General features: G+C 47.4%; 3 protein-coding genes across 3 annotated transcripts; 2 read left to right on the top strand and 1 right to left on the bottom strand.

Annotated features, from left to right (window-relative positions):
• Window positions 1-209: 209 nt before the first annotated feature.
• Window positions 210-3,135, top strand: MONOS_16818 (Tre-2/Bub2/Cdc16 (TBC) domain-containing protein F; the record flags this gene model as incomplete). The annotated part of the gene is made up of 4 exons (XM_067869690.1): window positions 210-584; window positions 750-863; window positions 914-1,540; window positions 1,738-3,135. 4 exons carry the CDS (start codon window positions 210-212, stop codon window positions 3,133-3,135), a joined length of 2,514 nt encoding a protein of 837 aa, XP_067735547.1.
• A 55-nt stretch (window positions 3,136-3,190) lies between these two features.
• Window positions 3,191-3,706, top strand: MONOS_16914 (uncharacterized protein; the record flags this gene model as incomplete). Its single annotated transcript, XM_067869786.1, has 3 exons — window positions 3,191-3,284; window positions 3,334-3,381; window positions 3,444-3,706. The coding sequence occupies 3 exons, from the start codon at window positions 3,191-3,193 to the stop codon at window positions 3,521-3,523; spliced, it is 222 nt and encodes a 73-aa protein (XP_067735546.1). The 3' UTR covers window positions 3,524-3,706.
• On the bottom strand, window positions 3,706-16,902 carry MONOS_7911 (uncharacterized protein). The gene is made up of 2 exons (XM_067878277.1): window positions 15,770-16,902; window positions 3,706-15,586 (listed from the first exon to the last, which is right to left on the bottom strand). The coding sequence occupies exons 1-2, from the start codon at window positions 16,859-16,861 to the stop codon at window positions 4,379-4,381; spliced, it is 12,300 nt and encodes a 4,099-aa protein (XP_067735545.1). The 5' UTR covers window positions 16,862-16,902; the 3' UTR covers window positions 3,706-4,378.
• Window positions 16,903-17,213: the final 311 nt, after the last annotated feature.

The following is a 17,213-nucleotide window of genomic DNA, read 5'->3' as shown; positions in this document are numbered from 1 at the left end:
CAAGATATTCTATTAATTTCCTCGTTTTTCATTTTCTGTTCTATTTGCTCGGCAGCCTTTTCACACAGCTTTTTGTGTCATTGCTCTTTTTCTGTTTTTTGAATTTTTTGTATTTTTTGTTTTTTTGTTTTTTTTTATCTGTTAATTTTCTGGCTGTGTGCTCGGGCAAGAATCAGAGTGTCCACTTCAGAAGTCCTGCTTTTTTTTCCATGTTTTATTTTTGCGGTGCTCCACCAGATGTGGAGAGATTTCTGTGTTTGGAGGGGTGGAGGCGAGTGTGGGCAGGATCAACACAAAATTCGCAGATCCGCTTTTTCTGCTTTCTGGGGCGGAAGAAACCGCAGCGGCACACCGCAACACAAAGAACCGATATTTTTACGAGAGTGGGCCATCACGGCATAAAAACAGAGAATTTTTGGGTGTTTGATTTTCGAGACAAAACTCCACATCGACTTCGGCGAAGACAGGGCAGGACGAGCAACACAACAACGTTGGGAACTGCAGCTGAGCAGTCGGGCAGATTAGAAGAAAACCCCGTTGCACGACTGCTGAGGGGGCTTCCAGCCACGCTGGAGGAGCTTCGAGTCTGAAATCCTTTTTCGTTTTCGTTTTCGTTTTCACTTTCACTTTCACTTTCAAAAAATTTTTTTGTTTTCATTTTTTTAATCTCGGATGCGTTGCCTCACTTCCTTTTCCTCCGCTCCTGCATCGTTGTGCAATGCTTTGTGGGTTTTTGCCTGGTGCGGAAGGTGGCTGTGGCGAGGCATGGAGTGCCAGGAGGGTTGCGGGGAGAAGTGTGGGGAGCGCTGGCAGCAGCAGAGGCGCAGCTGGACCGGTTTGGGGCAGACAATGGGACGCCTGGGGTTGGAGGTGTGCTCGAATGATTATTAGTTTTTTTTTTTTCTTTTTTGAGGCATTTGATGTGGTGGACAACTGGCTTGAATCTGTTTTGCTTTATTTTGTGCATTTTGATGTTCCTTTCTTTGCTGCTTTGTGCTGCACGGGGGCAGAGGCGGAAGGGGCAGAGAGGGCAGAGGGAGCCGGAACGAACAGGGAGCGGCTGGAGAAGGACTTGGGGCGGATTGGGGGTGTGGGGTGGAAGGAGGCTGCAGGAGAGAATGGGGAAGGGGTGGAGGCAGTGCGGGAGATGGTGGGGCGGGTGGTGGAGGAGCGGCCGGTGCCGGGGTATGTGCAGGGGATGGTGGAGATCGGGGCGGTGGTGTGGGCAGGGCTTCGGGGCAGAGGGGCGTGTGGCTTGTCGAATGAAGAAGAGAAGGAGAAGGTGAGGAAGCAGGAGCTGGAGGCAGGAACGAGATGGATGCGGGGAGGGCGGGTGCTGGGGGATGTGCTGCGGGGCTATTTTGGGGGGTGCTTCCACGCAGACGGGGCAGAGCTGGGGAAGGCGGTGGAGATGTTTGAGGAAGTGCTGGGTGTTGGAGAGCCGGAGCTGGCAGCGCATCTGAGGGAATGCGGGTTCTCGGGGATGCTGTATGCGGGGGAGTGGCTGGGGACGTTCTATCGGTCGCTGGAGCTGGACGAGGTTTGCGAGGGTTGGGCATTTGGAGAGCTGATTTTGGAGGTGCAGGTGGGTTGGTATTTTTGAGGGAAGGGGCAATGCTCTTCTTCTTTGCATTGTCACAAATATTTGTTTCAACAATTATTTTTCTTCAATTTATTTTTTTTTCTCTTTTCTTTATTTCTTGCTTGTGCTGTTTGGGAACTGATTTTTGTGGTGAGCGTGTGTGGCTGCTGGATCGGGTTGTTGCGATTGGGACGCCGTTTGAGATGTGCATTGGGGTGGCGCTGCTTGGGCAGCAGGGGATGCGAGCGAAGATGCTGAGCACGCGAGACCTGCTCCGGCTGAAGACGCTGGCAAAGAACGTGTCACTGGAGAAAGAAGCAGAGGCAGACACACCAATGCCTCAGGCATCGTCATCACCATCATCATCACTCTCTTCTTTGTTTTCACCCATTTCATCCGTTTCTCCTTTGCCATCTTCATCAACTTCATCTTCTTCATCATCCTCTTCGACATCGTATGTGACTTTCCCTTCTCCGTTTTCTTTTGTATCGCCTTCTTCAACTTCATCTGCTTCTTCATCGTCCACTTCTGCGAGGCCTTCAGCAGATGCAGCAGGATTGGCAGGGGTGTCAGTCTGTGTTGGGGAGGAGGAGAAGGAGAGAAGAGAGGGTGGAAAAGAGATTTTTGTGAGCAAGAGGAAGCAGCGCAGTCTGGAGAGGCTGGTTGGGAGAGCAGAGGAAATATTTGTTGGGGTGTGGAAAATGAATTTGGAGAAAAAGGAGGGGAAAGAGAAAGAAAGAAGGATGGATTGCAGAAGAGACGATGGGGCAGGATCGAGAGCAGCTCCAACAACACTTCATGCTTGGCAGGAGGATATGGGTGCAACCGACAAAATAGAACAGGGGAGCACAAGTGGTGGAATCGGTCAGGATGCAGCTGGGCATCAACACACTTCACCATTCACCTCGCCAGACATTTCACCAGACATTTCACCAGCCACTGCACCGAATTCACACAAATCACTTCAACCAGATTCTCAGACACATTCACTGTTGCTGAACGAGGAAGAAGAACAACCGAAAGGCTGCTTGGAGGGATCTAAGGATGGGGAGGAGAGGAACAGGAGAGACTCAGGAGAAGGCGTGCAGAGAGAGTGGAGCGTGACCACCCCGTTTCTGGAGCGCACGAACGGATTTGCGGGGGTGGCGCCAAGCCCAGAAAGGGTGGAGCAGAGGATGCAGGAGAGCGCATGTCTGCTGACACCGAAGGGAGTGCAGCACGAGGAGTCAGCAGAACACCACTTCGAAGCAGGGGGAGAAGGAAGGAAAGAGGAGATGGCAGGGGAGAAGAGAGCGTGGAGGTGTGGGGCAGATGGAGGGGTGTGGAGGAGACGAGGGGAGATGGTGGAGCAGCTGGTGGTGGAGCAGAAGAGAGAGGAGGAGGCGAGGCGGAGGAAGGCAGAGGCAGAGGCAGAGGCAGAGGCAGAGGAAATGAGGAGGAGGAAGCAGAGGGAGAAGATGACGATCTGGGAGCAGCTTGTGGGGTTTGGGAAGCGGCTGCTTGCGCGGCTTGTGCTGGGGCTTGGGCGGAAGGAGAAGAAGCCGGGAAGGTGAGCAGGAGAGGGAGGGCGGACAGCGGAAAGAAAAGTCAACCGAGACAGAGGAGGAGATGGCCAGAGGCATCAAGGAAGAGACAGAAAGACGAGCATTTGGAGGGCTTCTGTGCTGCTTGGGCTGTGTGATTTGGCTGAAGCACGATGAATGTGTGTTTTTCTTTTCATTTTCTTTTTTGACAAATTTTGTGCTTCGAAGTCCTCTTTCTCTATTTTTTGTACGTGTTTTGTTTGGAGAATGTAGAATGTTTGTTGTTCTCCTTTGAAGTGCAAAAGGAATTGCAACAGGTTGAATTTGATATTGCAAAGATGAACTGGGATTGAGGGGGAAAGAGGGGGAAGACGAGGGAACCGAAATGGATGCAATGCTGGTCTTTTCGAGAGAATGAGAATTGGGCTTTGAGGAGTTACAAAGAGAATGGCAGATAGCAGCCCTTGGACTTTTTATTTGTCAACTGAAAGATTCAAATAAAAAGGAATGAAAAAGGAGTTTATACCACAATCATTTTTTCTGGATTGCTTTTTCTGATTTTTGTTCAACAAACATCAAGATTGAAAAATATAAATGTGTTCTTCATTTGCGGGTGTTCTTTGTTTTTGCTCATAAAAATGCACTTGAAGAATGGAAAAACGAAATATTCACTCAAACAGTAATTGCTTTGACAAAAGCACTTCACAAAAACGGAAACTCTCAAGATTTCTCCAAAAATGAATTGAAGCAATTCCTCTCCATGTTCTAACGTTCTCAACAGGTGAATGCAATGAAAATGAAATAAAAACAAGATGAATACATATCGACAAAACACAAATCTCGATTGAAAATGGGTGCTGAATAAAAATAAAAAATGCTTGAATAGGCAAAACTACAAATTCCACACAGAGATATGCATGTGCCGTCTGTGAATGATTGCATGCATTTCTCTTTAAAAACCAAAAATCATGAACAAAAAAAATGAAAAATATCTTTTCAACAACAAGATACTTAAAATTCCAAACTGAAAACGTTAAAAAAAATGAGAAATAGAAACAAAAAAATTTTTTTGAATACAACAAATAAATGCAATTATAATTGGCGAATGGTTATGTTATTCCAAGAATTACAATCCCTTCTCATCTCAATGAAACAAAGAAAGTTGTCAATAAAATGGGATTTTCAAGCAAAGACAGCATATTGCTTTCTTTATTTTCCGGTTCATCATTCTTTTCTGCTTTCCCAAACACATTTCGTGCTTGTGGAGCCTGTTTCAGCTTTTGTTGTTATCTTCCTCCAGCCCCTCTTTTGATTCGCCAGAACCTCTTCTCCCGCTCTCTCTGCCTCTGTCTGATTCTGCATCATACCCAACCGCATCCGACATCGTCATCACAAAAGTGCCTGGTGGAAAGCATCCAAGGAATTCCCGCTTCATCCCAACCAATCCTGGCCGCTCTTCCATCACCGCTGACAAGCTCCTCTTCGCAACCCCAAACAAGCGTGTGCCTTTAATCATCTCCAGTCTCGGTCTCTCTCCATTCACAATCTTCTGCCCTGCCACTTCTGCTTCATAATCCCCAAACGGAATCTCCAGCGTCAGGCACTCCCACAGCATCATCCCAATAGAGAATGCCACTGATTCCTTTGTCGCCTCCATCTTCTTGTTGATCAGCAGCTCAGGCGCCTTCCACCTCATGCACTCTTTTTTGAAGTCATCTTCATCCTCAAAGGCGGATGAGGGAAGAGAGTTACTATCATCATCATCACTTGCAGAAGTCACAACTGTTGACGAGGAGATGGATGATGAATCTGAATCATCATCTGACAATAAAACAGAATGCATCACTATGCAGATCACCATGTGCTCAGAGAATAATACAATGTGGGGACTCAAATTGGATAATGATTGAAGAGGATTTTCCATTTCATCAAATGAATGAAGAGCAAGATTAGCCACCCAGAACAGGATCTGTGCAGCAGTTATCACCCTTTCTTCCAGCGTCCCAATCGCCATCTCCTTTGTTTTATTCCTCCCATGAAGCAGCATGAACAGCGAATCTCTCAGATCCACAATCAGCTTCTCATGAGGTGATGAGCAGGCCATCGCATCCACCAAGTTCGACATCGATGAGGTGGTTGGACACAGACTCTCCGTTCTAACAAATGTTGTGTCTGTGTCTGAAGTATCTGTGGTAGAAGTGGATGAAATTGATGGTGAAGGAGTTCGCTTTCTAATCTCTTCTTCTTCCACTTTTTCCAATGCCCATTCTGGTATCTTGTCTGAATCTTTCCCCAAAATGTATTCAGTGGAGCCACTCTCAGACAGAAGATGCTCAGACGACTCCGAATGTCCCAAGCTTTTATCATACACCCTCTTCTTTATCCTCTCTTCATTCTTCTTTTCTGCTTCCTTCTCTGCTCTTCGCCACTGCTCCTCAGGTGACATCTCCATCGTCACCATCTCAAATGCCTTTGGATCCTTTCTGATGTTATCATTCACAATCTCTCTCAGATCTTCTGCTTCATTCTTCACCTTCTTCCACCGAACAATGAATATGATGGATACAATTAACAGTATTGCCACGATCGCAATGCAAATAATCAAAGTCCATGAAAATTTCCCTTCTTTTTCTCCTTCGACAATCCTTTCATCTCCATTTGTTTTGGGCTCACTTCTGTTTTTCAGAATGAAAGAATCAGTTGAAGATGGATTATTGGTATCTCCAAACAGAATGCTCACACTCACTTCGGTCTCTTCTCCACAGTTGCTGATCAGCTCTTTCTCCACAATCCCTTTCACTTCAGTCTCTGATACATACCCTTCCTCCAGAAATGAATACTTCACAATCTCTTTCTCATCCCTAACGCGCTTCACAACCATGAATGACAAGTTGCATGGCAGAAGAAGAGTGCCTCTGAACACAATATTCAATGTTCCTTCTTTCTCCTCTGTTTCAACTGATCGAAGTGTGGGGATGAACAACACTGATTCTCGTTCTGATCCAATCCCACTCATCACACATCCATCATTCAGAATCCATAGAGAAGAACCATCTTTTATCCCGTCTCCACCTTTCAGGCTCTTCACATTCAGTGTGCCTGAACCAGAGCATATAATGTTCCTTCTCACTGAAGGATATTTTGTTATCGATGGATTGTTATTGCTGAAGTTTCCTGACTCAATTGAAACTTCCCCACCAGAAACAGACAGTGCTCCATGCTTTGCATTCCATATTGTTGTGTCTCTCACTTTCCCTTCAGTCTCCGATATGTCTGCAACAGATCCATTCCACCTGCAGATCTCCTCAGCTGCATCTGCATTCACATTCGAAGTGCTTTCTGTCTCACTCCCATCAATCTTGCACCCATCCAGCACAACCTCCCTGCTCTTCCACACCCCAATCACACTTCCCTTTGCTCCTGAGCTCTGACACATCTCGAACGAACAGTTAGACAGCTCCAACTTTGCTCCCTTGCATCGACTCGTCACTGCTGCTGCTCTCTCTCCAGCACTCGATATGTTCACAAACACAGCACGACTCACTTGCACACTGCTCGCTTCATCTCCACCTGCTGCTTCCTCCATCTCCACCACTGACCCCTTCTCCATCCTCATCCCCTCAGCCTTCAACTCGTCAATCACCATGCTCCCTTCTCTCACCACTATCCCCCCTCCTCGGCACTCAACATTCCCGATCCTCAGCTGTCTCACAGTCACAGCTCCTCCACACCTCAGCAAGCACTCACCACACACATCCTCCATTTCACACCCCCTCATCTCCAGTTTCCCACTTGCACACTCCATGAGAATAGGAACAGATGCCTTGTGTCCGTCTCCTTCCATTGAGCAAAACCTCACTCGATCAAACATCACATTTCCTTCCTCCATCCAGAATAGACTTGTGTGTGATGTGGGGAAGACTCGCGGCATCTTGAACTCCACCAGCTCCACAGCAGTGCTCCCTCCCACACAAATCATATGTTCCCTTGTGCAGGATATGCCCGACCCAATCTTCACACTCGCCATCTCCCAGCTCTTCGACCTCACCACCATGCTCAAAATATCTATCTCCATCTCCACCTCGCTCTCCCCATCCACCGCCAGCATCGAGTTGAACTCTGCCACCACATGGTCCAGTCCATATCCCAATGTCAGACATGGCTGCTCCACTGTCCCGCACTTCCGCCAGTTCCTGCCGCCTTTCCCAAGTACACTCGACACCACAATCGTCGCTGCCTGATATACTGTGATCAGATCCATCAGGTTCACTGGCGTCTCGCTCCGCTTGTCCACCCCATAGATTGCATTCCCTTGGATATACACCTCCTGCCGCAGATCCATCTTGAACTGGCTCTCATTGATCTGCCGGCTGATGTTCACACACTCAACAAAGATGTCCCGCCCCACAAACGCGTTGTTCCCGCTCAACGATACCTTCTCAAACACAAAGTTCAGATCTCCTCCAAGCTCTGTTCCCAAATACACTCCACCTCCCCGCCCTTGTGTTATCGAGCAGCTGCTTTGCACAATCTTCCCTCCCTTCATCCGAAACTCTCCTCCCTCATTCAGCCGGAACTCCACCACTCCGCCTTTCTTGCTCTCTCCTGCCTTGCACGACTCGAATGTGCTCTCATTCACCACCACCTTCACACTCCCTCCACACACACTCTCCACAACACACGGCCCATCATCCTCCCGCTCCCCCATCACAAATATTGATCCATTCACTGTCACACACGTTCCACTCATCCCTCCTGCATTTTCCAATCGACCGATATCATTCATACTGCTGCTCACAATACTGATTGCACACCCCTCGTGATACTCCTGCGAGCTCATCCGCACTTCCCTCAGATTGCAGCTCACCCCTTCAAACACCATCACCACACAGCCCTTCACCTTCATTCGCTCAAATCTCACATCCTCCACCACCAATGCCCCTGCTTTCACAACAACAACCGATCCACACAACTCTCCGTCAGATCCTGCTCCTCCAACCACACATCTTTCCATTTGCAACAGCGTTCCTCCTCCACTCAAAATCTCTTTCTTCTCCACTCCACCTGAACCCCCAACCACCATCTTCATCCTCCGAATACACAGCGTCCCAGCGTATGTGATGAACGGATCCTCGCTCAACACACTCTCCCCTCCTTTTCCACTGAATACAAGTTCATCCTTCACATCCTCCTCCTCTCCTCCTCCTCCCACACCACTCACAACCATATTCTTCATTGTCCAGTCATCCTCCACTCTCGCCTCTCCTCCCACCACAATCTCTTTCATCTCCTCCGTCCTCTCCACTTGCTCCATCCCCTTCCACAGCGTCTCACACGGATCGTCCACATTTCCACACCGCATCACATCCTGCCCTTCTGAACTTAAATATATCTTCCGGCTCTTGTATCCCACAACATATCGCAGGAGATCTGTCTCGTTCCTGCTTTCATCGCTCCCAACAAGTCCGTTCCCGTTCTCTTTCATTCCCTGATAGTCAAACCCAAACGAAGTAGTTGTCACAGTTTTGTTCAGATCTCTTGCCAAAACAAACATATGCTCACCAACTTTTGCCCTGTTCAATTTGAACGTCACTCCATTCAGCTCAAACGGCTGACCAATCAGCGACCCTGAGCAGTCCACAAACAAAAACCCTCCTCTCCCAAATGCAACTGAGCACTCGCATTCTTCTGCTGTTGTGTTCTTCAGAACCAGTGTCTGTTCACACTTCACAATCATATTCATCCCTCCTCCCTCCTTCCCTTCTGGAGCTTTCACCTTCTTCATTGTGCAATCTTCAATCATCACACTCGATCTGAACTCAAAGGCACTCCCACTGAATGTTGCCTTTTCTATCGAACATCCAACGAGCTCCACCCTTCCGCCTATTGCCTTCATCACTCCATATCCCATCACACTTCCACTCCCAAACTGGAATATGCAATCTGTCATGCTCAATGCACCTTCATCTGTCTCCGAAAGCAGCACCACTTCCTGCCCACTTGCAAACATCCCTGGTAGAACAAACTCAACTCCTTCAAACCCTGCTCTCCTGCTGTTCTCAAATACACACTTCCCATCTCCTCCACTGATCTCCTCCCCAACCTCCATCACACACCTCGTGACTGCTCCTGCTCCTGCCCCATTGCACACCGTTCTTATCCCTGACACATCAAACCAATCGGCAACTCTCATCTTCCCTTTCACCAAGATCTTAGCTCCCCCAACTGTTTCACGATCTGCATTCTTCACCCCTCTCCAATATGTCTCACATGGCATTTTCTCACTCCCACATCCTATCATGTCGCACCCTCCTTCTCTCACATGCACTTCTCCCCACTTATGTTCCACCAGAAACACTGCAAGATCCACTGCCTCTTCAACAAATCGCACCCGATCCACTCCTTTCATATCAACAATCACTTCACCTTCTTCATTTTTCACTGCAAACCGGAATCGAGATCGAGTTACTGTCTTGTTCAGATCCTCACACTCCACAAACACATCTCTCCCCCATGTTCCTGCATTCTCTGAAAACTCAAGCCCATCAAAATTCATTTCCCCCATTTTTGTGCTTGCAACATTCAAATATATTCCTCCCCCTCTTCCGCTTTCACCATTCACACAACACCTCGTAAACACTCCATCTGTGATGCACAAACTGCTTCCTTCACTCACTTCGCAGCGCACTCCTCCTCCATCTCCATGAGCAGATCGGCATCCATTGAATGTGCTGCCTTCTGTTATTTCCAAACTTCTCACATTCTCCATCCACACCACTCCCCCATCTGCCACATCCACTTCCTCCACACATCCCTTGTGCATCCCAAACTCAGCCTCTCCGCTCCCTTCAATCAACCCCTTCCCTGTTCCTCCAACATTCGATATGTTCGTGTTGTTCATGATGAGCATTCCTCCCTCCATTTTCACAAAGCCTCCATCCACTCCAAAACTCACACCTTCCACTGCCACTTGATTCATCCGGACCTCTCCTCCGGTTTCCCTCACTATTCTCATCCCTGTCTCCCACCTCACATCAGCTCCTGCTTCCTCTTCCCCAGCATCTGTTCCTGAACCTGCCCCAAATACACAGTTCATCACCAGCACCACACCCACACTCACACTGATCAGCCCGTCCACTTCCTCTGATGCCACCTCTGGCAGTCTGAAATCCAGGCGGCTGAGCGTCAGTGTTGTCTGTGAGTCTCCAATGCTCTGCCTGAAGCACCCATGTTCTCTGACCTCCAAGCTGCATCCAGCACTTTTCCCCCGCACTGCCAGCGATTTCCCTTTCCGATCAATCACATAATCCATCCAGTTCCCGTTGTTCATCTGGATCGTCGTCTTCTCCTCTCCCATGTTCGTGAACCCATCAATGAACCTGTCACAGGGCGAGATCTCGCTTCCACACGAATCGGCGGCTGTGCTTCTCCCTGCCTCCACATACACAATCGCCCCTTCCGCAGGAAACAGATACTTCTTCACTGACAAGTCGATCACTGTGTCTGTCACAGAGTCCATCACCCACACATTCACCTCTGGCGTGCTCTCCTCATCCACTGTCCCCATCCACAGATCCTCCCGCAGCATCACCTCTGGCTCCCCACACACAACAAACACATCCAGTCCCTTTGCTGCAGCGTTCCCCTCAAACACATCCTCTCGAAGCGAGTACTTCGCATCCCTGTCCTCCAGCTCCACAAACACTCCTCCTCCATATCCTGCTGTTCCCACCACTGCACACCTCTCCACCCTGTTCGAGTCAAACACAAACTCCCCCTTCCCGGCAACACTCACAAACACACATCCTCCACATGACGGATTCCCCATGCACACATCCTGCACAAATGTGCTCTCCTTCACCTCCACTTTCTGCCCTTCTCCCACTTTCCCTGCAAACACACCTCCATTTCCGCTCTTCCGAGTCTTTCCTTCCACGCTGACGTTCTTTGCCCCAACACTCGCCCTTTCTTCAAACGCAACAACACTTCCATCATCCATTGTTTTTCCCTTCACTGTGCTGTTTTCCACCCTCAGTGCAGATCCCTCCCTCACACCAATCAGCCCACTTTCTGCTCCACAAACAACATTTTCCATCTCCAATCCCGCAAACACTCCTTCACCTCCACACAGCTCAAACAACTCAAATTCCCCTGTGTTCATGTTTGTCATCTTCAACCCATCCACAACCACCTTTCCTCCACTCGCTTTTATCAATGAATACTTCATTTTCAACTGCCCATTCACTTGCTCCACCTGGCAGTTCTCCAGCTTCAGCTCCTCTCCCTTGCACGCAAACAGACACTCCCATCTGGCTGTCAAAAACTCGTTGGGAACAACAAACGATATATTCTTCACAAATGCATTCACTCTCGTTTCCAACAGCCCTTCTCCCTCCCCTGTTCCATCATCACGCACATGAACACTTGTCTCTCCACCCTCAACAACCCCTTTCAACTTCACTCCCTGCAGCTCAAGCACCACATGATCTTTCAACTCAAATGATTCCATCGCCACCACTTCTCCACTTCCAACTACTCCTCCAAAACGCACTTTCAGCGCCTGTTCAATTGTTCGACAGGGAGCATATGCCATTCCACAGCCTGAATGATCATATCCCCAGTCTGACTCTCCTCCAACATATGCTGTGCCTCCAAACTGATCAAGATATGCACCAAGTGGAATTCCAAAAGTATCACCTGTTGACCAACGCTCATATCCCATCAGATCTCCCATCTCCATCCCGCCTCTCTCAAAATTCATTGAGCCTCCGCTCACAATAGCACTCAAATCCCTCCCTTCCACAAACACATTCTTCCCCTTCCATGCTTTGCACCCCTCAAACTCCAGCCCTTTCAATTCAAACCCACTCACTCCATCCGAACACAATAAATACACCCCTCCTCCCATTCCTCTCCCTTCTCCTCCTTCTCCTTCAGGCACTTCACATCCTTCAAACTTTGTCCCCTCTATCACCACCTCTGCTCCCTCACCCTGCCTCACCATCATCCCTCCTCCTCGAAGCCCATTCCCACCTCTGCACTTTCCTTTGATCGTGCAATTCTCCACATGGATATCTCGCAATTGACCAGTTCCACTCTCCGAACTCATGCACCCTCCATCTCCTCCTCTGTGCCAAGCACAGCCAAAAACACTGTTGTTCACTTTCATCTTCCCTCCTCCTCCAATATCAATTGGAACTCCCATAAACCCTATATCCCCGTTTCCCTCAACCACAAACTCATCCAATACCACTCCGCCTCCCTCAACTTTCAATAGCCCACCACTCACTCCATCCAATCCCTCTTCGCCAGACAGTCTCATCACACACCACACCATCTCCAAATCACCTCCAATACACTCAATCAAACAACCCACTCCTTCACTCTTCACAAACACACCAAATGTGCAATTTGACACATGTGTTTCTGTTGTTGTGTGAATCATCCCATTCCCAACTCCCGCCTCTCCCCACACCACATTCACATTTGTTCCTCTCTTCACACCCTTCAGTTCCCATTTCTGTCCGCTCATCTCCACCTTCTCGCTCCAGTTGAACCCTTCATTCACAATTATCTTCTTCTCACTGTTCGCAAACCTCAATCCAACCAGCTTCCCAATAGTCGCACATCCATATCCTTCAAACCCACACCCTGAAAAGTCTCGCTTATTCACTCCTCCAACATGCCCCGCAACACCTTCCACTTCAACCATGAAAAACATCAGCGGAATCAGAAAACTCTCATCCCCACCTTCAAACCCCATCGCCTCTCTCACTCTCCCTTTATCTGTCGCAATCACTCCCACAAACTCTTCACTTCCCACTGCTTCACTCAGATCTCCAGCTTCCACAAATATATTGTCTCCTCCTCTCACTGCTTCATTCTTTCCCACACCTGTCCCAAACACCACTCCACGCACCTCATGATCCCATCCCTTTGATTCACTGCCTCCCTCCATTTTCAAAAACATCCCTCCTCCACATCCTCCAACTCCTTCTCTCAAACTGCTCCTGCACTTTTCAACCAGTGTTTCTTCCTCGCTCCTCCCCATTCGAAAATATCCTCCTGCTTCTATCTCCACACACACTCCCCCTCCACATCCTTTCTCCACACAACAACCAGAAAAGCTGCTGTTCCCAATCACCACACTCTCTCCATCTCCAATCACACACTGCACTCCACTCCCATTCCCTTCTGTACTCTCAATCCCGCTGAAAGTGCACTTCTCTATCTCCAGATCGCTCCCTCCTCTCCCAACCACAATCCCACTCAACGAGCATGCTATCCCCTCAAATTTCGTCTGCTCAACAATAAGCTTCCCACTGGATGCATAATATACCAATCCATTTTCACATTCCACTGTTCCTCCACTTATGTTTGTCTGGGAAATCAATCCTTCTCCATTATTGTTCACGCAGACCATGCAGCTCCCTGTAAAGCTCAGCCCACTCACAGCCACCTGTCGCACACTCAACTTGCCTCCGCTGCATAGCATAACCACATATCCGATCATCTCTCCTTCCACTCCCTCGAAATTGCACTGTCCCACCTCCACACTCCCACTCCGGCACGCAATCACGCTTCTTCCATCACCCGCACTTGCAGGAAGCGATATCACCAGATTCACAATCGATGTTGTTGCTCCAGCTGTTGTGATCACTCCCTCTGCTCTCCCACTCTCTCTGCTCTCTATCACCACTCGAGGTGGAGATGCCTGTCCTTTCACCACAACAACTCCACTCATAAGTTCAACCTCGCCTTTCACAACAGCCCCGCTGTTCGCCACAACTGTTATCCCTGCCCCAGTCCCATGCTTCCTGATCGCATAATCCACACTCGCACACTGCACATCTCCAAATCCACACATCTCCCAGTCTCTCTTGTTCATCCCTCCAACATGATATTCGCTTGGCTTGCTCCGCAGATACACTACAAGTGGAATCACATTCACTTCATCCCCATTCTCATATCCACACACCTCACTCAGATTGCATTCATCAATCGCAAACTTCAGCTTCTCTCTCTTCGCCACCTCTGCCATCTGGGGTGCTCTCACGAACAGCTTGCTCCCTGCCTTTGTTGACGCACACCCTGCAAACGATGCTTTGTCAATCACAAAATCATATCCTCCTTCCTTCACTTCAATCATCAACCCTCCTCCACACCCTCCTCCTCCGCTTTGCTCTTCTCTTGCTTCGCATCCACCAAACAACACTTCGCTCTCATTCCCCACACGAGCACGAGCTCCTGATTCCATCCTAATTGCCATTCCTCCTCCATCCCCGCTCTCACATCGGCATCCCTGCATCGTCACATTGTTCATCAGCAGCATTTCACCTTCTGCCACACTCTTCGATATCACGCTCCCATCTCCCCTCAGCCTCACAATATTCCTGAAAGTGGTGTATGACATTGTCACTTTCCATTTCCCATCAACACCAACAATTGGCGCATCTTCCAGCACAAAGTTTCCAATCTCAACCTGCTCCATCCCCACTTTCCCTTCTCCTGCTCCAGATACGATCAGTGATGCACCAAATGCATTCAGAGATGAATGTCCATTTGATGGCTGCATCCGCATCCTCTTCAATTCCACGCTTCCACTTCCCCTCACAACAAACAGTCTCATCTCGTGCTTCGTGTGTGAGTGCTCGATTGTGAACAAGCTCGCAAAAACTCTTCCGCTTGTCACACTAAACAGACTGTCTCCATTCTCCATGCTGCTTGTGCTCACAACAGTCTCCTCCACACCTTCCCCGCACACACTCAGCTCTCGAATTCCAGCACTTATTTCTCCCTCCTCTGATGCATGTGTTCCTTTCCCCAAAAATATCCTCGATTCAAACTGAGTCATGCACTTCCCCAGCGAATGTGAAATTGTTCTGCATCCCGATTCATCAGATAACCCACACAGCTCATCCCCATCATTCCCACTTGTTGAAACAAAGCAAGAGGTGAACAACTTTTTCGTTGTTGGAAGCCAATCTTTTTCGTATTTATTTGCTCCTCCCCAATATAATCTTTTTTCATTCATATTTGTTGAATAACTCTCTTTGAAAGGTGTTGATGTGAGGTTCACATCTGGACTTGATTGAGTTAGATAAACATCATGCCCCGATGGATTCTCACTATCTGTGCAAAAGCATTCGTGGAAAAATAAAAAGAAAAAAGCTTTCAAATTCGTTTGATCTCCTTGGCACTTGACGAAATGGTGGCGAAGTGCTCCACCTTCTTGGACAGCCTTGCATTTGATAAATTGGCAACTTCTCATTGCAAAATGTCGGGAGTTTGACCAACTCATAACAGCTCCATAATTTCCTTTATTTGAGCATTTCACAAACTGGCAATCAATAACCTGGGCTTGTCCTCCATTTCCATCATCCACTCCTAGACAGCTTATTGGGGCATTTGAGGAGTATTCGCCGTAATATAATGCACTTGCAAATCCTTTTTCAACTTTGCTGTTCATAAAAAGGCATCCCTTTGTCAACGAACAACATGAAATTATCGCAATTTTCATACTGCCTCCGTTATTTGTTGCAGAATTGTTGAAAAATTGTGAATTTTCAACGATTGTTTGTTTAAAATAATTAAAATCAACGGCACCTCCTCCTTCGCAGGCATAACATCCTGTAAAATTGCATCTCGTCACATTCAGCGATACCCGAGTTGAGTTCACACTCAATGCTCCTCCTGTTCCAGAATCAGTTCTGCAGCCTTCGAATGTGTCGTCCTCAAATGAAGTCGATGCAAAAATCAGTTTTCTTCCTATACTCCCCTTGTAAATATCGTATTTGTTCGGATGCCTGATGTTGTCTTGATAGGTGCAGTTTCGCGAGACAACAGACGAGGAAGGCATGCTCAGTGGAGGAACAATAGCCCCATCCAGCACATCCTCCACTCGTATGAATTCCACACATTCAAGCCTTGTTTTGCAATCGTATTTCCCTCCATCCACGAACCTCCACTGGCTCCCAACTGTGATGTTCTCAAATCTCGAGCCGATCACTTCAACATTCCCAAGTGCTGGCGATACAATAAACGGTGATGATCCCAATAAGCAGAACGATCCAAAGCTGCACGCTCTTATCTTTGCCTGCCCAAGCTCGTTCTCTCTTCTGCTGCGTTGCTCAGTGTCAAACATTGGAGGCATCATTTTCTCTTCCCCTTCTATTTTCAGGCTTGAATTTTCCAGAAGGATTCTTCCTCCAATGCACAGAATTGGCGACACATCTGTGCATTCCACCATCATCTCCACACACTCGAAATGCAAAAACGAGTTTCTTCCCACCTCAATTCCCTTTCCTTTCTCTGATCCAACAACTTCCAGTTTGTTCATCGCAACTGAAGAATTCCATGCTCCAATTTGACACCTTATGATGCTTTTTGTCTCTCGTCGTTTTCCACAAAAAATCAGCGAATCTTTGTTGTCAACAAATTCTTCTCTCTTTTTTCGAGTTTCCTTTTCTGTTTCTTTTTCAATCATTTCTTCAATTTGTTGTTCTTTCGCATCATTCAAAAACAAGTCTTTGAAATGCCTTCCAGAACGTTGAACTTCATTAACCAAATTTTTATTTTCGTTTTCCATTTCATTGCATCCTCTTTCAATTGTATTTATGCCTTTTTCTCCAAAACAAATAGTAATTCCATTTTCTGTGCTTTCTTGTGCGTTCACACTTTTCTCGACCGACGAGCGAACAAGCACCAAAAGTATCAATATGGAGATGTCATTGCATTTTGCCAATCCCACGCGCATTGGAATGAATTGCTGCTCGTTTTTCTCTTTCCTGCAACAATGATCAACTGAAATTTTCAATTATGGTTTCAATCACTATTTTTTCTGAAGTATTAGACATCTTTTTTATAAATTGCATTGGAAGAAATCAATGAAGTCATAACAAATTATTTTTTGATTTCGATTATTCTTTCTATAGAAAAGGGTTGCAGTGATGACGTTATTTCATCAACAAAATCTGAAAAGCTGAACTTAATTGAAATATTCCTCTTCTAATTGTGTGCAATTAATTTGCTTTTGTTGTATATAGAGTTAAAAAAAGTTCAATTTTGAACTTTTGAATTGTTCAAATCTCTAAATAGATTTACGATGT

The sequence above is a fragment of the Monocercomonoides exilis genome (assembly GCF_001643675.1).
Source record: "Monocercomonoides exilis strain PA203 chromosome Unknown scaffold2-2631571, whole genome shotgun sequence".
NCBI lineage: Eukaryota > Preaxostyla > Oxymonadida > Polymastigidae > Monocercomonoides > Monocercomonoides exilis.
Note: the sequence above shows the minus strand (reverse complement) of the source record. Positions and strands in the feature narration are given on the sequence as shown.